Here is a 21,144-nt window from a genome sequence, read left to right as displayed (position 1 = left end):
ATTGAGAAACCATCATAAAGAATCTCCTGCTTTGCAGGACACTAGGAAACCTTGGGAGACTGAGGCATGGAGAATAGATGATTTGCCCCCAAAGCCTATGGGAATCTGTGACCCTCCTAGAGATGATCGTCCCAGCTAAATAAATATCTTTCCTGTCTCCAGCTTCTGGACCATTCAGCCACATTTCTGTTTCTCTTCTCCTCTGCTGTTCTTAATTGATTCCAGCATTTGTCTTCTTGTCCTTTTCCCAAAATATTGGAATAAATCAGTAAGCTAGTAAGTAATCATGTGACACTGCTTGCCTGAGTGGCTTTGTGGTCATAGAAACTAAGGAAAATGTGTTACCTTAGTTTGAAGGTCACTTTTTCAGAACTTAAGATAGATTCATTTTCCCCAAATTGTATTTTGTTGAGCCATCACTGTTGCTGAAGCATCACCACACACCAAAGCAGCAGCTTTCTGATAGCCAGCCATAGCGGTCTGTAAGATTTCCAGTACCTTTTGCTCATGACTACCCCAGATGTTTGAGCACAACTGTATTCTTTATGGAATTCTAATACACACTGTGAAGTTATAAAATATTGCTACAATGACACCACTTTGTCATTATTGTTTCTTTGCTAGTATATAGTCACCTCTTTGCACAAGATGAATGTAGGCTAAGATTGCAGCCTGGACTAGTTACCAGGGATGGACACTACTCTTTTGTGCTCCAAGAAGTGAAAGGTGAGATGAGTCCACTTAGCAACAAGAAGGAATGGCTACAAAACTTCATACTAAAGTTGGCACATACAGATACAAAAGTGAAAAGCATTTAACATCCTGTGGTTCACAGTTGCTCGGGCATGTAGTACCAGATCCTTGTTTACCAGCCCAACAACAAAGCAACCTTTTGCTTGTTACAAAAAACTGAAAGTGCTTGAGCTGAGTGCAGGAATTTATATGAAATCTCTCAAGAGCTGGACATACCCATTTCCTAGACTCTCAGAAAAACTTAGCCTGGAAGAGGAGGTCTCTAGTCCAACCCACTGCTGACAGCAGGACTAACTACCAAGCTTCATGGCCTTGCCTGGTCAAGTTATAAAGATGTCCAGGGACAGAGATTCCCCAGTCTTTTATGGCACTTGTTCCAGTGGTGACCCACATCCTGGGAAAAAAGCACAACTGGAAATTCCCTTGTTACAATTTGTGTCTATTGTCTCTTGCCCTGTCACCGTTCACCTTTCTAAAGGGTCTAGCTCTGTGTACTCTCTCACCATCATTTAGGTAACTCGATACAGCAGTTATCTTCCCCTCTTAGCTTCCTCCTTTTCAAGCTGAGCAAACACAGCTTCCTTCATCTTTCATCATATGCTATCTGCACCAGCTCCCTGGCCATCGTAGTGGAAGGATACGTGTGAGGGTTATAGGATTTTCTAGAGCAGAAGACAAGCCTAACGTATGTCAGGTAATCTTCTCCCACAACTCTACCTTCCCTAAATCAAGCAATTTTATTTCTCAACTAACACAATAAAGTTTGAAAACATAAAGCCCTAAGGACAGGTGAATGAAAGGATTTTGAAAATGTTTCTTCTGCTCAGCTTGATTCAGAAGTCCAAAGTATCATTGCTAGTAATGGCTGGTCAATGAGATGGGATCATCTCAGGAGAACTTCAAAATGACTCTTAGGTAGAGAGGTGTGTGGGAATAACAGAAGTTTGTTGTGGAGAAGAATTGTAAATATGCTCAAGCACCTGCAGCTGGGGTGTAGAAAAACACATAAATCACAAGTAGAACCTCTGTGTTTAGATAATAGGCCTGTCAAAAAAGTCTTAAGGGCACCTTATCAGACACCTTTGAAATTCCTTTAGGCAAAGATCAAAGCAGTGTGGTAAACTGCACCTGCGTGAATCCCTTTATAGAGGCCGAAACAAGCAGGCTCGTTGTTCTTCACCAATGGTTGAATTCTGCAGCACCTGCATCTCCACTTGTGTGACCTCTGCCCAGAAGCTTAAATACATTTTTGAAGATCCCCCAGTCAGCAAGGTAACAAAAATAAATGTGCTCTTTGTGTTGCATCCGTGGCTTGTGGTTGTTCCTGTAACCTGTCTCCGTTGGCTCACATGAGAGGCGACAAAAGCTGGCAGAGCAGTGGGTCAAAATGTGACTAGACACTTTATTTAGGGAGTTTCAAGGAGAACTAGGTTTAGACTGAGAAGAAGAAAGGCAATACACACACAATAGCACATTGCACAAAAGGCACTTTGGACATTCTTTAATGCTGTTAGATATTCTGAACAATACAGAAAATACATAACATAGATCAGAAAGCAGGCTCTGAACCTGCCCTAAGAACCAACAATTATTCTTTCTTGTCTTCATTGAAATCTTCCTGTCAGGTGGGGGGCACGGCTAAGTCTTCTCCAAGTGGGAAAAAATGGGGTAGAAAAAAAATGAGAAGCAGAAAGAGCCTCTTTGTCCAGAACAGTATCTTCCTCTGATGCTACTATGAGTGGAAGAAAGAGAATTTCCCTTCTCAGAAAACAGTGACAGTGGGAGAGACAGATACACATTTCTGACTCTCCACTCAGCACAGACACAATGAGTAGGCCCATTACATACACAGAGTAAATAGGATCATAGCCAGCCTAAACATGTAACCATCACATTTAGAAAGGGTGACTGTGCTGAAAGGAGAAAGAGCTAATCCTGCCATTCTTCTGCATCCTCATGCTTGCTCATGGTCTCTGTAATCCAGTCCAAATAATGCATTACCTTGGTGTAAAGACCAAAGGTGCCACATCTTGGTCCCCAGGAGATCAGCCCGGCCACATAATACCGTCTGTCATCAAGAGGATCTTGGATGGCATAGGCTCCACCACTATCCCCCTTACAGCTGTCCTTGCCACCACCAGCACAGATCATATTGTCAGTGAATCGGTAAGCACTAGAATCAGCAGAGCCCTCTGGTTTCACAGATCGGCACTTATCCATGTTCACCACAGGAATCTGGGCCTTCCAAAGATAAATAGGCAGTCTTCCTCTCTCTCTCTGGCCCCAGCCGGCAATGTAGCCCAAAGTCCCTTCTTGCAGCTCATACTCAGGTGATTTACCAGGAAGACAGAGGGTCGAGATGTTTGGGCCCATCTTTACAGGATCCCTCAGCTTCAATAACGCAATATCGTTATCAAAATCCGTCCTGGTTTCTATGGGCTGCTGCCTCCATCCAGGATGGATGAATGAAATCTCTGGGATCAGCTGTTTGGCTTCACGGTCCAGAGATTCTCTACCAACATTGATTACCCCAGCATACATGTTGGGTTTGTCATATCCCTCCAACACATGAGCTGCAGTCATGACCCATCTTTCAGAGATGAGTACACCAGCTCCTCTTGGATAATCAAAATACACCTGCCAGGGAAAGTTGCCCTTTTCTGCAAGGGTGCCTCCAAAAATCTTTGCTTTTTCTTGGATGGGATTACTAGGCACCCCACAGACTGGAAACAAAAGAAAAAGAAAGGAATCAGATGGGAGAATTAGCAGTTACAAATGGGAGGTTCTTTCTGTATCCCTTCTTCCTGTGTCCTCTAAAACACTTTTTACTCCTGGTAACCAATGTTTGTCATATATCAAAGAGTTTGAAACTGGTATTTACAGAGAAATTCAAGAACATTCAAGAAAAACTATCAACATTCAATTTAGGCTGAAAATACTAATTCTCAAATTTTTGTTCTGGAAAGCAGATGTCACCCTGCCAGTGTTGAGTATGTCAAAGCTCACAATTTAATTGCACTCTAGTTATCACTTTTCTTTTGCTGAATTATGTCCTGTAGCTGAAGGGATTGTCTTTCAAAAAGTATTTGCTTAAGTTCTTAGAAATATGACACTGCTCTTTATTTTCTTTTTGTCAGCTCTTGATAGTCTCAGGTTAAGTGTTTAGGTTTGTCACTAATGTTTTACCATTTTTCCTCTCCATTCTCTTAGTATGTAAAATCTTAAGCACTGGGTTAATGGAGATCTCATCTGTGGGTCTTATGGGTACAGAGATGCTCCGTGCTCTTTCAGTAAAATGTTCTGTAATGTTTTGCAGAATGTGAGCACTAAAGGTGTAAATAAGGCTGGTCATTCTGACATAGCTAGGAAATCGATTTCTTATTACATTGCCTTGTGTCCATTGAACCCTTAGTCATACAGTCAGAGATTGAGAAACTATAGGCAGTAGGTAGTTTCCAATTAAAACGAAGCAGAGTTTGTTAAAGAATTTCACATTATCACAGAAAGCTTTAGGCTGGAAAGTACCTCACAATGTCTCTAGTTCAACCTGTTCCTCCCTAACTGCCCTTCTCCCTGCTCTTCTAACTGCAAAGCCAGGTTGCTCAGGGGCTTTGACAGGTGACTTCTGATCATCCTCAAGGGTGGTGATTAGCCAGTTCCTCTGGACAACACTCCCAGTGCTCTGGGAGAGCATTTTTCCTTATATATGGTTAGAATTTCCTTTGTTGCAACTTGTGCGCATTGCCTGCCATTGTCTTTTATTGCTGTGTGCCGAAGAAGAAGAGTCGGGCTTTGTATTCTTTGTAACCATCTCTTGGGTAGTAAATTCCCTGAGCTTTATCTTACAATTTGCCTTTTGCACTGTGCACTTGTATAATCCAAGTCACTGGCTGAGCTAGCTGTTAAAAGGGTTGAATCATCAGCTGGATCTTGTACTTTGTCAATGAGGATTTGGAGCTTTGAAGTAGTGAACAGGTCCTAGGCCTGCTGTCTTCTCTAACAGGGTAAGCTGAACAGTGTGTAAAATACATAGGATTTAAAATTCTCTCTATCAGCTGGAAGTTAAGAGCAAGCCATAACTACCAGCAGTCAGGAGCAGGAGTAGTATCCATGCACTTTGCTCCTCAGTGTCTCCCAAGTACACAAAGAGAGGATGAAAAGGTCCTTGACAAGGATCTTGCTTGAGCTTTCAGACACAGTAAGTGTAGCTGAATACTGGAGACATTAAACCTTAAGGGTTTAGGCTATGACTTCCGGTAAGAGTAGTGAAAGACCTTTCCCTATAGCGCTGCATCTGTAGTTAGCTGGGCACTAACCCCAGGAGAGGTTTGAAGAGAAGCTACAGCTCTCAGTTTATCTTGGGAAGGACCAAAGACAGAAAGGTAAAGCATTGTTGGACATCTCTTTTGGCCTGACAGTCTTTTTGCTACCTGCAACACAGACAGAGATATAAAGCACTGAACAGCTTAAAAATGTGCATGCTTGAAGGTGTGGAAACTGGTGCAGAAACACACACTGATACTTGAAGAGGCCCTGTTACACCAGATGTCTTATTATGCTGCCCACTTTTGTTTCCACTTTCTTTTTGCTGCCTCATCTGACCTTTCTTTGAGGCCCACAGCTTTCAGAAATGCTCTGTCCAACATGATTAAAACAACATAGAAAGGATCAACTGTACATTCAGGCTTAACAGTTTAAAAACAGAGAGATAAAAGAAGAAGTGGTCTTCATATGCCATGTGTACATATACACAGTTTTTGGTAGTACCTGGGACACATTTTGGTAGCTTTGTTCCCATCTCTTCATTGACCCATTCTCCACTGGCTGAGCACCGATACACCCCTTGGAAAATACAAGAAAAAATAGTGTCATAAGGATACAGTCAAGATGAAGAGAGTGTAAATAGTATTATTGTATTAGATGATAGATTAACCTTCTCCTTGTTTTCCAAAGCAAGCGCAGCTTGGTAAACATTGCTGAGCTCTCCCTAGAAGTACACCACCCCACCAGGGTGCTTCTGCCCCTATTTTGGAAGGGCCTCATATAATAGATTTCTTGAGTCCTTTGCTTCTCCACCAGAAATCTGTGCTAGATGTGACAAAAATCTCCATAGTTCACACACCAGGCAAATGGGGAGAAGACTTGCATTTAAGGTCAACAGCCCAAGTATAGACATTATGAGAATGTAGTAAACACAAAGGCAACACAAAACTACTGCTGCAACCCCACACCAATTAGAACATTTTCACAGTCTTGACCTCTTGGCATATAATCCCAGCACCATGACAATGCCAGTATAATTTCTTAGGCTTTTGATCAAAGAAATATGTTTGTGTAGTAGAGGCAATGCTTACCATCCCCTTTAGTTTTTAGGATATAGTAAGGTGCATCACACTGATACCGGAAAGCAGCTTTGTACAGAGGCTCATGAAGTTCGGAGACGTATACAGCTTGGGCATTTTCAATAAGAATGGGATCACCACAGTTCACAGCTGTAGAGAAGAAATAAAACCAATCTAATATAATTAAAGGGGCATCCTCACCCAACAAAATGATTATTCTGTATGATGGGGAACCACTCAGCTCCTTGTCCCTGTATAGTCATCAGTGCTCACTTCCTCTGTCCCTTCAGCATGCTCACATCCCAGTCCTTCAGCGTTCTTCTGAACTGGAGATATAGTGGATCTAGAGCCTAAAGGTTCCATTTCAGCCTGCTTCCCACAAAAGAGAGATGGGTCACTTACGAACACAGCTGAAATGGGAGTTGCTCCATTCACCATCGTTCTGACAGCTGGAGTGAAAAGTCATGATGCTGTCTCGTTGCTAGGGAAAAGAACACATGATCCATGTAAGTCACTGGCTGTGAAACATAGCTGACCCAGGCACTTCAGTGGAGAGTCCTCAAAATGCTGCAGTGGTTGTAAGAAGCTTTAATTTTCTACAGCTGTGGTGAAAACTTGGCATTCTCAAAGGTGCTCAGAACACCTGATGGGAAGCTGCTGAGAAGATGCTGAGAGGGCCAGAGGGAATATAAATTTTTCAGTGTAACTTACCCTTACAATTTCGTAGCCTTCAATACATGTTACCTTCACATTGTCCTTGAAGACATACCTGTCCTTCTTTGGGTCAAGAACAGAGTTGAGGATGACACTTGAGGGACAGGTTACAGCTTTGAAGAGACAGGTAGAAAACAGTGATTAACTGGTTCAAGATTTACTCTCCTTCCAGCTCTCAAATTCTTTTTCCCCAGTTATTATTTTCCATAGTAAACATGCATCCTCTGTATACTCAATACCAGCAGCTCTGAACATGTTAAGATGCTGTTGTGCAATGAATCTGACCTGGGACAAGCTCTCTCCCTAACTCAGCAGCAGACAGAATGCTTTCCCAAGTGTTTACTCACGATCACCATAGTAGCGTATTTTCCAGCCTTTATGTTGTACTTTATGGTCTGTCTGGAAGATTATGTCAAGAATGTTGCTCCTAGTTTTGACTTCTGAAGGACCTGGGAATTTGCTGCCACAATAGGGACCAAAATGCTGCTTTCCAGAGACAAGCTGGGAAAATAAAAAACCAAAAAGAAATGAGAAATACCAAATGTATTCATATAAATAGTTCAATAGATACTCAATAGATAGATATTCAAATGTATTCCCAAGAACTTCAAAAGACAATATAGTTGAAAACAAAGTTAAGCAGTCACAGGGATATGAATATGAGGAGATTGAGGGGAGAGCCAGAGCATCCTGGCTCTCTCCCTAAGCACCAGACCTACTGTTAAGCTGTCGTGGCAACTCCCTTTTGAGTCAGCTGGTTCCACATCGAAGTCCCCGCTGCGTATGGACAATGCCACAAAGTAGCCTGGACTCAGAACCACTCGGTACTCACAATGTGAGTTCTCTGGGTACTGGTTGGGATAGTTTGGGCTGGCAATCTCCCCTGATGGCTCAGTGAAGATATTTCCACTGCAGTTCACTAAGATTAAGGAAGGAACACAGGTAGGATTCAGAAAGGAAATGGTCCATGTATGAATCTGACAAGCTTTCCCTTTTCTACTACATCTCTAATTTCCTCAGTCACCTGCATTAACCATGTCACAACATTGCATCTTTCAAGAACCTGAAACCAGGACCAGCCTCTGTCTAATTAGCCAGGGACTTCAACTTCTAGTGGCCTTTCTTTTTACCTTCTACCTGCAATTTAGGCCACTTTCTCTCATGCTCAGGTCCTCATATTAAACTCTTTTTAACATGCACCATTTGTGAACTTTCTTTTTTTTTTTTTTTATTCAAGCCAAGCAGCTCCTTGGCCATTTGTGTGTCTTTATTGAATGGCCCTGTTTTGTCAGAGATTAAAAGGTTCACCAATAGCAGTACGCTAAGAAGGGTCTTCATTACAGCCTTTAAAGAATGTCATTTAGCAGTTTCTTAATTCTCTTACACAAAAAAGAATGTTAAGAATATGTTAGTTCAAATTCCACAAATCACAGTCTACTGCCAGTTCAGATTTGCACTGGGATGATTTCTTTCCCCCAAATATATCTGTCACAACTGGCTGAGAAGGTTGATAGAGAATGTCTTCCATGCACAATATCTCACTTGGTCTAAATTAACTCTTGCTGTTGACAACAGGTCATGTAGATCTCTTACCTCCACATGTTCTCTTATCCTCATAGAGGAAATAATTTGGTGGACAGGTACAGAAGTAACCTCCAATATAATTATTACAGTAATGACTGCAAGGTTCCTCCACAAAATCCGTGCATTCATCCAAGTCTGCAAGTATGAAAAGATGAATCAGCCAAGATTGTGAGAGGGCCCTAAGGGCAGGAGGAAGATGAGAAAGTGAAACAAACACTGGTGGACAACAAGGAAAAGGTATCTCTAATACAGCATTTATGCTGGCCGTATTAGAAAGCAGTCTCATCTGGTGCCATCTCTTTTAAACAAGGCGTTCTTGTAAGGAAAACCCTTTGTCAGCTTTCCTCTCTCCCCCCTGCCCCCCACAGCCTGGACACTACACAGATTTAGAGGAGGATGTTTCAACCTTACCCACTGCAACATAGTAGGCTGCAAAACCAGTGAAACGCTCCTCATTGGAAAAGTCTGATTGGAAACTCATAGTGAGGGTGTTATAAGGGACATGAAATTCCTCCACAATCAAGGAGCCAGGGGCATGAGGTTTCTTCCGCCCACAAAGCACGCCTTCAACATGGCCACCAGAAATAATCTGCAGAAGAATGCAAAGAGGTGTTCTCTCATTACTGGAATACGTGTAATTACCAACACTTGAGTCTTTCAGCTTACAGGTGGATAACCAAAGGCTCCTAATTGCATGCATTTCTCACAACATTCCAGTAGATCTACCAGAACACAGCTATGTCACATAGCTGGCAGGAGGGACCAAGGCTGCTGTGTCATCCACCAAGCTGGTTGAGGGTGGAAGACAGCCAGCCAAGGCACAGCTGAATGGAGCCCCTAGACAACCAATTTCATTATGTTTATAAGACACTTGAGGAGTGTTTCCTGCTACTGACTTCCCAGGTGTGAAATACCTATCATAGAATCATAGAATGTCCTGAGTTAGAAGTGACCTACAAGGATCATCAAGTCCAACTCCTGTACCTGCATATGACAAGCCCAAAATTCACACCATGTGTCTGAGGGCCTTGTCCAGTCTCTTCTTGAACACTGTCAGGCTTGGGGCCGTGACACCTCCCTGGGGAGCCTGTTCCAGTGCTACACCACCCTCTGGGGGAAGAACCTTTTCCTAATGTCCAACCTAAACCTCCCCTGGCACATCTTCCTGCCATTCCCTCTGGTTCTGTCATTGATCACCAGAGGGAAGACATCGGTGACTGCCCCTCCTCCTCCCTTTGTGAGGAAGCTGTAGCCACCATGAGGTCTCCCCTCAGTCTCCTCTTCTTCAGGCTGAACAGATCAAGTGACTTTAGCCATTCCACATACAGCTTTCTCTTCAAACCCTTCACCAACTTTGTAGCCCTCTTCTGGACACTCTCCAGTAGCTTTATATCCTTTTTATCCTGTGGTGCCCAGAACTGCACACAGTGCTCCAGGTGAGGCCGCACCAGTGCAGAGCAGAGCAGGACAATCACCTCCCTCGCCCGGCTGGCAATCCTGTGCTGGATGCACCCCAGGACATAGTTGGCCCTCTTGGCTGCCAGGACACACTGTTGGCTCATTTTCAACTTGCTGTCAACCAGAAACCCCAGATCCCTCTCCGCGGAGCTGCTCTCCAATAGATTGTTCCCCAGTCTGTATGTACAGACAGAGTTGCCATGTCCCTGTCTTAATTTCTCAGACACGAATCAATCCAGAAAGTTAACGTCCTCTGGCCCACTTGTATAAAAAATCAACACCATGGTTCAAAATGGCAAAGCAAATGACTGACAGTCTGCAAAACAGTCCAACAGGTTCATTGGTTTATTGCAAAAGGACACATGTTCTTATAGCTCCCAGCAGAGCACATCCAACCTAATGTCCCATTTTGGTCCTTCTGCAAAGTCTCTTTCTGGTGCTATACACGATCTTACTGCCCCTTTTCACACATAGCCGTTGCGGGATAGGATGGTCTTCTTTCTGTTTGTGTGGAAATACTTGAGCACTTGTGCCTTGTGGGACAGTATGGAGCAGAGCTAGCGGGTCTCTAAGTTTAAAGAAATCTGTGGTGTGTAGATCATAGAAAACTGTGGTGCAATGGACCACAGAACTTTATCTGAGTGCCCACTATGAATACCATCTCTTGATGGTTTTTAACCTTCATTATTTCCAATCACTTCCTGATTGCATTAAATCATCTATGTCCACTCATGGATTAACGCTGAATAATTTCATGGACAGAAAAGCAATGCCCTAAGAAAATGGTGCCTTTATACTTATGGTTCACTGGCTAAGAATATGCCTGACAATAAGGAGGTGTCAGTGATGGCTAGGAAGGCTTTTCCTATGAATACAGAAGAAACATGGGGAGGCAGGCATAGATGGGATAGTTAGTTGGCAGACAATGCCCATGTGATTATGATGCAAACTCAATTTAGTGACTGCTCATGCAAACACACTAGGCCATTTGGGCTTTCTGGAGCTCAGAACAGGAAGACTGTGTCTATTAATATCTCCTCTTCCAGCCATAAGCTTTGTACACAGCTTTGCTGTTCTGTGCTCTAACCCACCTTCTTGTCTTTTTCTCACTTGAGAGTGGGGGACAGTACCTTCACAAAGTCATATTCGCAGTTCTGTGATGGTTCAAGATCCATATGGGTGAAATAAAGGCGAATGCCATATCCTGAAGGGACTTGGATTTCCCAAGATTTCTGCACATCATTTGGATACACCTGAGGATAATTGGGTGACAAGATTTCACCATACATGGAGGCTGAATCAGTCCAGACAGGGAGACAGAAAAAGATAAGGTACCTGAGAAAAGAGGAAAGAAGATGACATTGCAGTAGTCTTCTCTGTCCACATACACACACAGTCCCTAGTGAAAAAGCTAGTCTTTGGCTGTACAGACCATGCAGCATAGCTCCTGGCTTTGAAGTTTTAATGACCAACACTGCGGCTGTGTGGGGCTTGTCTTTCTCCTGTAGCCTTTCACACAGAAAGAGCACAACGTCAGTCATGCTCCCTGCTCCTCTCCAGCTCTATAAGAGCTGTTAACACTACAGGAGTTGATCACAAGTGTCTTAAGTGCTATTCCCTACTTAACTGCCTTGTTCTGGAGGCTACAGATGCATTCAGATTTAAGAATCAGTACAGTACCACAGGAAAAACACATAATTTAAAAAATTAAATTATTAACAAACCTGAGTTCCCCTTGGAGATTCAATAACTCACCGCATGTGGAAAAAGCAGATCTTCCTTTCTGAGAACTTGCAGGAACTGGACTTTAGAGTTATGATCTGGGACAAAAATCAATGTGATTGATTAATGTTACCAGTGCTTCTGCATGTCTGCAAAGCATGTCAAAGACCCTAAACCCCCAGCTTCTGGAGAGCACGTAAATGTTTTTCCTGAAAAGTACATTCATATCTTTGTTCCTTTCTGCATACAGCAACCCCAAGCATCAAGAAGGGGTGCTGGGCTCTGTACTGACAAAACTGAGAGATTATCTCTGTCTTGGTATTCACATGGTGTCTCCAAACACCATGATGGTGCACAGCAAATTAAAACAGAAAGCACATCCACCCCCCCAGGGTACCCAATCCATTCTTCCTAGCACCTCAAAAATCATGCTAAGACCTTGGGGTTGGGGAGCAGTTTGTCCTGACTCTTCTAGCTGTCAGACAGTAACACTCAGGAAGATTTTCCTTTCCCATTTCTAAGGCTTGCAATATTTACCTTCTCTTCCCAGTTCATGTCTGGTTTTCTTCTCTCTTCCCTTCACTTCTCTCGTTCTCTTTTTTCTTCCTGTTAACACACTCCTCCAAATGCACCCCTAATGAGACCTCTAATTTGCAATATCGCAGCACCCTCTACCTGTGGGATGCAGCTTCCCAGCCTCCGCACTGGGGTGCAATGCTGGGCCTGACGGCTTTTGCCTGGAAAGGGAATTTCCAGAAATTGCACAATCCTGTTGCCTCAGGCTGTGCGGGGGAGCATGCAGATCTGGTCTGTATTAGGCATTTTCGGGAAATCAGATGACTTTTGGGAAAAGGGAGGATAACAGAGTTTTTGGCTGCCTTTCCTCTCCTGCTCTTCCGCCTCCCTTTTAAAAGTTAGGAAGAGAATCCAAAGGGTGTAAGAAAGAGTCCATGTCGGAACTGATAAAATGCTTCTGCATGGAAAACACTTTCAAACATCCTGTCCAGAGACCATTTTATGTGGTCCACTCTGTTACTGCAACCTGGTTGCCACAGTGCTGCTGCCACTGCTCCTCACCTGATGCTTCAGAGACCCTTTTTTAAGGGGAAAACAAACAAACCAACCAACCAAACTATATATAGACAGAGTGGTCTATTCAATGTTGTGCCTCTCTGAGGCCACCAGCAGGAGTAAGAGTGCATTGTTTTGCTGTTTTTTGTTACGAGAACACTCCTCTAAGTAAGAACTTGACTAAGGAGTCTTAACTACGTCTTTATTTACCAAACGAACTTAATGTAAGAGCAACTGTTTGTCAGACTTCAGCCTGGAGCAAATTAGATCTAAGACCCTTATGGAAAAGAATTTTAAGACTTATTCCAGGTAGGACCATTAATCCAAGCCAAGACCAAAATGCCACCACACAAGCTAAAATACCTGTCACTAATACTCTAGAAAACCCGTCCTCCTCACAGACCAGCTGCACTGGGACTGGACTATAAACGAAAATGTAAAACTCCATCAAAACCTCTACCCTTTATAATCAGCACAGCACACTTCAGGGTTTGTTTTAGCAAGGAAAAACATTGTGCAAGTTTCAACAGGCCATAGGCAAAGTGTGTTAGTAAAGACTCAAGGGAGAGAAACACCTACAGATGAGTCATAACTGACTTCATTGTAGCCAGGATAAAGGCTTTACTTAAGAACATGCCTAGTCTGTTTTCTTTGTCAAATTGAAAATGGAAAGAGAAAGAAAACAGCATGTCATCTCACTTCTGATGTCTCTTGGAAGCACAACTTGATGTTTCTAACTGGAATTTTGAGAACCAGGAAAACAGTGATGAAAGATACACAGCAAATCATGAGGAGATGTTTTCTCCTCCAAACTGGGCACAGTGAAGATCCTGCCAGTAACTCTTCAAGTCACAATCATATTTTTAAATGTGCATGGCAGAAGTAAAATGAATGTGGGCTGATATATTATGCATATCATTTCATTGCAAGGGAATAGTATATTTTCATATAAACCTGACTCACCTTGTCTGTAGCAGTGGTAAATTCATTTGTGTGTGTGTATTAATAATTCTTTAGAAGACATATACCTGTTAATTAAGAAAAATATTTCTGAAGTTAGTTAAATAAAAAGGTAGCTGCATTTTACCTGGGCACATACCTACATAATGATAACTATTTATGCAGAAGATCAGTGATATTGATGTACATATTTACACTGAATGCAGCATTTGATTGCATTTGCCTAGATCGGTATGGTTTTTATGATTCATAAGATGAAACAGCTAGGTAGTATATTTTACAATTCACTGAAACTATGTCAGAAGTTATATTAAAATAATAATTTAAAAAAGGCAAAATCATGACACTAAGGTTAATAAATGATAACGTTAAGTTTGCCAATGCAATATAATTCTGCTCAGAGGCACACACATTCTCCTAAATTCCTATATTACATGACCACATACTATTTTTCCTGATTTGCATAAGACAAAACTTTTCTTAAGATGACTCAAAGCTGCATGGCTGTAACCTTTCTGCCAGATGATATGAAGAACAATAGTGCTCCTGTTTTCATAAAATTACCATCTAGAATAGGCTTGACTGGCTTTTCTTCCTCCAGGAAGTTGGGAGAAAAAACGCTTTTCCTGAACTCTTAAGAAAAGCCATGTTTTCTCATCTGGAAATACTGAGTCAGTGCATAAAACAAAGGGAGCAAATATCAAAAGAGAAAATATAACCTGACCAACCTGTTATCTTTCTATGTCAGTATGACTGACTGGGTAGACAAGGGGAGAGCAGTAGATGCTGTCCACCTTGACTTCAGCATGGCTTTGACACTGTCTCCCACAACATCTTCGTAGGCAAGCTCAGGAAGTGCAGGTTGGATGAATGCTTGGTGAGATGGATTGAGAACTGGCTGGATGGCAGGGCACAGAGGGTTGTGATCAAGGATGCAGAGTCCAATTGGAGGCTTGTGGCTAGTGGGGTTCCCCAGGGGTCAGTACTGGGTACAGTCCTGTTCAGCCTGTTCATCAATGACCTGGATGTAGAGACTGAGTGCACCCTCAGCAAGATTGCTGATGATACTAAACTGGGAGGAAGGGCTGACACACCAGAAGGCTGTGCTGCCATTCAGCAAGATCTGAACAGGGTTGAAGGACTGGGCAAAGAACCTGATGAAATTCAACAAGGGCGAGTGTAGGGTCCTGCACCTGGGAAGGAATAGCCCCATGCAACAGTACAGGTTAGGGGCAGACCTGCTGGAAAGCAGCACTTCAGAGAAGGACCTGGGAGTCCTGGTGTTCAACAGGTTGACCATGAGCCAGCAATGTGCCCACAAGGGCCAAGAAGCCCAATGGTATCCTAGGGTGCATTAAGAAGAGTGTGACCAGCAGGTCGAGGGAGGTTATTCCATCCCGCCACTTGTCCTGGTGAGGCTGCATCTGGAGTTCTGCATCCAGTTCTGGGCTCCCCAGTTCAAGAAGGACAAGGAATTACTGGAGACAGTCCAGTGGCAGGCTACGAAGATGATTAAGGGTCTGGAGCATCTTTCTTACAAGGAAAGGCTGAGAGAGCTGGGTCTGCTCAGCCTGGAGAAGGCTGAGAATGTATCATATTTATGCTTATAAATATCTCAAGTGTGGGTGTCAGGAGGATGAGGCCAGACTCTTTTCAGTGGTGCCCAATAACAGAATGAGGAGCAACAGGCAGAGACGGAAGCATAGGAGGTTCCACCTAAACATAAGGAGAAGCTTCTTTACTTTGAACTTGCTTTAGCAGGTGTGTTGGACTAGATGATCTCCAGAGGTCCAACACCAACCATTCTGAGGTTCTGTGATAACATTAACTAGGTGAAATCCATCAGCAGGGAATCAAGGATATGTAAGTAGCAATTAAAATATCCTTGATCTACCAAGACATTAGCAGTTATTTGCCTGTTTCCTATTCTGCCAATAAGAGGATTCAGTGGGTTTCTTGCATGCCACACTTCCCTGCCTCATTTTTGTGACCCAGGTTGGTTCTGTTGCCAGTGGTTAAATTCAGAGCTTTGGGTAAGCCCCAGGAAGATTTGCCTGTGCTCTGGCTCAGAACTGCTTGGCATAACCCACTGATTTCCACCTCTGCTCACCATACCAGGGGGATTGTTGCCAGTGTCTGTTCACATCTTTTACTTCCTCCAGCACTGATTCTGAATGCAAAGCTCTCACAGCCTCCCAGTTAAAACCTGCAACTTGGGATCATTCTGCTCCATGCACTGTACCACACAGATGCTTGCTGCCTTCTCAACTCACTTCCCCTACATCCCTGGATGTAGCTTCAAGTGTCTGTGACTGCTAAGCACAGATGATGCCTACACAGCTGATGTACTACCTTACCTACAGAACAGAAGCCCTATAGTCTTCTTTACACCTAAGACCTTTTCCTTGTAGGTGAGGGGCTCTGACTCACAGCTGGAGATATCCCACCATGGGACAACTGGCATGGGTTCTGCCATGACCTTCCCAGGGATGTCCATCCTCGCTGCACACATGGCTTCACCAGCAGCGAGCCAGTGGCTGAAGAGGAACAGTTTAAAATTTTGTCTATTAGAGTAGAATCTTTCTAAACACTTTGGCTTACTTTAAACCACAACGCTGTAAACTGCAGTAGCAGAGCAGCTGCTGCAAGAGGAAACGTGACATTTCTGGAGCAGGACCAGTAACTTCCAGGAGACGGGTGGCATGGCCCAGGAGGAGTGACGAGAAGCTCTTGCTTCCTCAGACGCACCAGCCGTTCCTGCCACACCACGAGTGACGACCACGGCCCTGCGGCTCCATCGGAACCGCAGCTACGGGCGATGATCTGCTGCCTGTTCCTCCCAGCCCGCCGCCGAGGGCCGCCCGCTGCAGCCGGTCCCGCCAGTCCCGGCGGCACCGAGAGGTGGCAGCAGAGACTGGCGGGGCCCGCGCAGCCGGCGAGGGCGGGAGGGGCTCAGCCCTGGAGGGGTGACCCGCCCCGCCCCCAGCGACAAAATGGGTGTAGCTGGGTAGCTGTGCTTCCTGACCCTCCGGGCGACACCAGCCAGCGCGTCGAGTTTCGGCCGCGTTGTGTCCGAGCTCATACCACTTGAAAACAAGGGACATGAACTGCATCTCCCTAATTTCGTGGAGGGGGCCCGAGGAACGGAGCCGGCAATGTCTGAAAAACAGGTTCGGACATCACATTTATTTGTGCAATAATATCCTCATGGAAAACGTGAATTTTTTTCAAGCATACCATCCCCTCCCCATCTTAAACATCCGCCAAGTCCCAGTTTCTCCAGCTCTCTCTGGGTTGTCGTTCACTCATTAATGACTTTTTTCCCTGCTGGCTCCAAGGTCTCCTATTCAACCTTTTAATGAAAACTTACTTTCATGTGTTCCCCTGCCTCTTATTCCAAGCAGTCACCCTCCCTCTGTACTCCCTGGCTTGCTAGTGGTTATTTCTTTCCCTGCGTGCTTTGTTCTCTTCCGTTGACTCTTGTTTTTCCTCTTCCTCTTCCCCATTAGTGTTCAGCCCTAAGCTGCAGTCTCACCTGCCCTCCAGATAGTTACTTTGCCCCTAGTAGCAAGCTCCTCTCCTGTGGCCATTTCAATCAGGACAAGCTCCTCCTGTGCCTGCCTGGGAGAAGAGGCACCAGCAAGGCAGGGAACAAGGTCCTGTTTCAGTTAATCAGTGTAGAAGAAATGATCTTTGAAGGAAAGTCCTGCAAGAGCTCTTGAAGAACTATTTGGGGCTTTGTGCAGCTGTGGTCTGTGGGAAAGCTGCATGAACCACTTGAACACAGACAATAAAAATGAATTTGCAGAAGCTTCAGCAGCTACATTCCCATATTGCCACACTGAGGCTCATGTGAACTTCAAGTTTCACACTAATACCAATGTAATGTCACGAAATCACGGTATATCTTGGGGACAGTAAATATTTTTTGGGACATCCCTTCCTCCCAAGCATAGCACTGCCCTGATTATTAAAAAACAAAAGAAAAAAAAAAAAAAGAAAAAAGAAAAATAATGGTACTCATCGTGTTCTGAGTCTCAAAACCAGCTACTATGCTCTAACCTGAAGTGGCTATCTAGTATTTAATCTAGACAGGTCAAATACTGTAATAGTTCAAGCAACTGAAAACAGAATCTCACAATGGAAATTGTTAGGCAATCTCAGGAGCAGATGCTGCTTCTGAAATCCTTCTCTGACAACAATAAATTACAGAATGAAATAAGTCTAAAATTTCACATGCACTCTGACTCACTATACACATAGCTAATTGACCACAAGTGTATTTAAATAGTACAGTATTTTAGAAAATTATTTTGCAAATATTGGACATTTCAAATAAATTACTCTTCACACAAAATGAGTGTCACGGATTTTTTTCCTGAGCTATTCCAGAACACAAGGGACATAGACCAGAATTTTGTCCAGCATACAGCCTCTAACGCTCCCTTTTTGTGCAAACTCAGGTCAGAGTTGTGGATGGACTGCTGAAGGTCTATGAAAGGATACCAACTGAGAGAGACTGTGGTCCAAAGACATTTTTGCTACTACAAATGTGGCCTCCAAAACCAGATGGAGCACCTTGACTTTTCAAAAGCAGAAAGAGCTTTTGTGCCAGGAGACAGAGGTTTCCTTGGGCAGATGTACTAGTGCATGTGGAAAACTAAGCCCAGCACTGCAAGCCCTCATGTCAAGCCCAATATAGTACCAGTGGCCACAGCAACAGTGGTGTGGTTGGCGGCAGGTTACAGCCTGACCCTCAAAGCAAGTCCATTGCCCACAGAATCCAAGTAATCCTTCAGGCATGATCTAAACTTAAAGGGGATGAGAAGAGAAAGGGAAGGATGAGGGAAGGGGAAGCCAGATGTGGAGGTCTAAGGAAAGAGGCAAGTATATACTGATATTTCCCTGCTATATTCCCCAATTTTTGGCTATCTAAAGCACAGAGACTTACTAAGCCAGTTGTATGTGTATCTTCTTTTTTTATATGTCCTCAGTGGACCTTTCTTACATGAATGTTCTCATCATTTCTTAACTTTTTCATGGACTTTTAATAAAATTATAACAATGACCTAGTGGCCATTACTGAAACTTGGTGGAATGGATCCCATGACTAGAGTGTGACTATCGATGGCTACAGGCTGTTCAGAAGGAACAGGCAAGGAAGGAAGGGTGGAGGGGTTGCTCTCTACATCAAGAGATGGATAAAGTGTGAAGAGGTGTCCCTGAGGAATAGCCATGAGCAGGTTGAAAGCTTAAGGGTAAGATTCAAAGACCAAGGCAACAAAGGGAACCTTGTATTTGGTATCTACTACAGGCCACCTAATCCAGGGGATCCTACTGACAAAGCCTGCTTACTCCAGCTTACAGGAGTCATTGCACTCACAGGCTCTTGTCTTGCTGGGGGATTTCAACCACCCAACATCTGCTGGGAAAGTCAAACGGTGAGCTGTAGGCAATGCAAGAGACTTCTGGAGTGCATTGAGGATGACTTCCTAAGCCAGGTAACAGACAGCCGTACCAGCGGAGATGCGATACCGGACCTGATGGTCACTAACGCAAGTGAGCTAATTGGTGATGTCAAGATTGGAGGCAGCCTGGGCTGCAGTGATCATGTGCACATGGAGATCACAGTCCTGAGGGATGTGGAATGGGCGAAGAGTGAAGTCAGGACGCTGAATTTTAGGAAAGCCAACTTCCAGCTCTTCGAGGAGCTGGTCAGCTGGGAAACTGCTCTCAGGGACAAGGGAGCAGAACAGAGCTGACAGATCTTTAAGGACACTTTCCATAAAGCACAAGAAATCTCTTGATCCTCAGGTGTAAGAAATTGGGTAAGGAAGGCAAGAGGTGTTTGATTTGAGACCTGCTGGTCAAAGTAAAGGGCAAGAAGGAAATGCACAGGCGGTGGAAGCAGGGACAGGTATCCCAAGAAGAATATAAGGACGCTGCCTGGTTGTGCAGAGATGGGGTCAGGAAGACCAAGGCACAGCTGGAGCTGAACTTGGCAAGAGACACAAAGAATAACAAGAAGGGCTTCTGCACATGATCCAGAAAAGGAAGGTCAAAGAAAGTGTGTCCCCCCTGACAAGCAAGACTGGCAAACTGGCAACAATGAAAAAGGAGAAGGCTGAGGTACTCAACAACTTCTTTGCCTCATTCTTCATTGGCAAGCTCTCTTCCCACACTTCCTGAGCAGATGAACTGCAAGAAGGGTACTGGGGAACAAGGTCCCTCCCACTATAAGAGAAGATCAGGTTTGTGACCAGTTGCGGGACCTGAACATACATAAATCTATGGGACCTGATGAGATGCATCCCAGAGTCCTGAGGGAACTGGCTGATGTAGTTGCCAAGCCACTCTCCATGATATTTGAGAAGTCATGGCAGTCAGGCTGGAAAAACAGGAACATTGCACCCATTTTTAAAAAAGGTAGAAAGGAGGACCCTGGGAACTAACAACCTGTCAGCATCACCTCTGTGCCTGGGAAGATCATGGAACAGATCCTCCTGGAAGCTGTGCTAAGGCACATGGAGGATAGGGAGGTGATTTGAGACAGCCAGCATGGCTTCACCAAGGGCAAGTCCCACCTGACCAACCTGGTGGCCTTCTACGATGGAGTAAATACATCAGGGAACAAAGGAAGAGCTACAGATGTCATCTATCTGGACTTCTGTAAAGCCTTTGACATGGTCCCTCACAACATCCTTCTCTCTAAATTGGAGAGGTATGGTTTTGATGGGTGGACTGTTTGGCGGAAGAGAAATTGGCTGGATGGTCACATCTGTAGTGGTCAGACACAGCATAGTCAAGCAGGATACAGTCTTTAAGAGCTTATAACCCCAGACCTGTTAAATCTGTGAGATAATTTGATTGTATCAGAAGTGGGAGGAAGCTTGATTATGGAGCGGATTCCTTCAGCGGTGATGCTAAATCTCCAATTGCTTTTTTATGTTCTCTCTCCAATTTGGCTTTCCATTTTCATGAAAGTTCTACAAACAAAGAAGTTTAAGATGCCCATTCCTTATCAGATACGGTCGGGGGAGGGACAGAGGGTCAGCATGCTCACATAGGGCTCATTTACTTAGGAAACTGGCCTAAACACTATAAGCACCCCATTAAACATGGAAATGACAAACTGATATTCAGTCATTCTTTGGACTTCGCAAAATGCTTGGCAAAAAGTGACCAGCTAGGGTGAACAAACAGAGTAACCAATTTGTTAATTCTAACCTGATGAAGTCAGCTATCCGAGAATGGGGGTTGAACTCTTACTAACCATCTTGACTTGCCACTTGGCACCTTACACTGCCTTCAGGGGACTTCTGGAGGTCAAGGCTAAGGTCTCCCCTTCTTCATGCACTTCCTTGCTGCACTGATTACTCTTCATTTCAATTTTTCTCACTTTCTGTGAGCCTTGGGGCCTTATCCAGGCATCTTATGAACATTTCCAAGGCTGAAGATTTCCTAGCCTCTCCAAGCACCTGTTCCCATTGTGAAGCACCCTTTGGTCCAACTGAAGTTTCCTTTGTGGCAGCCTGAGACC

General features: G+C 44.1%; 1 protein-coding gene across 4 annotated transcripts; it reads right to left on the bottom strand.

Annotated features, from left to right (window-relative positions):
* Positions 1 to 2,239: 2,239 nt before the first annotated feature.
* On the bottom strand, positions 2,240 to 12,338 carry C1S (complement C1s). 4 transcript variants are annotated; one of them, XM_005506292.3, is made up of 12 exons: positions 12,111 to 12,338; positions 11,607 to 11,671; positions 10,982 to 11,186; positions 8,805 to 8,982; positions 8,403 to 8,528; positions 7,529 to 7,728; positions 7,157 to 7,310; positions 6,807 to 6,922; positions 6,498 to 6,576; positions 6,108 to 6,245; positions 5,521 to 5,595; positions 2,240 to 3,476 (listed from the first exon to the last, which is right to left on the bottom strand). In XM_005506292.3, the coding sequence occupies exons 1-12, from the start codon at positions 12,126 to 12,128 to the stop codon at positions 2,683 to 2,685; spliced, it is 2,148 nt and encodes a 715-aa protein (XP_005506349.1). In that variant the 5' UTR covers positions 12,129 to 12,338; the 3' UTR covers positions 2,240 to 2,682. The 4 variants fall into 4 exon arrangements, with proteins under 4 accessions (XP_005506349.1, XP_064884313.1, XP_064884324.1 ...); XM_065028241.1 differs by having other exon boundaries at positions 11,576 to 11,671; positions 12,111 to 12,328; XM_065028252.1 differs by having other exon boundaries at positions 10,982 to 11,104; positions 11,576 to 11,671; positions 12,111 to 12,328.
* Positions 12,339 to 21,144: the final 8,806 nt, after the last annotated feature.

Source organism: Columba livia, chromosome 1 (genome assembly GCF_036013475.1).
Source record: "Columba livia isolate bColLiv1 breed racing homer chromosome 1, bColLiv1.pat.W.v2, whole genome shotgun sequence".
NCBI lineage: Eukaryota > Metazoa > Chordata > Aves > Columbiformes > Columbidae > Columba > Columba livia.
This window is presented reverse-complemented; position numbering and strand designations above follow the sequence as displayed.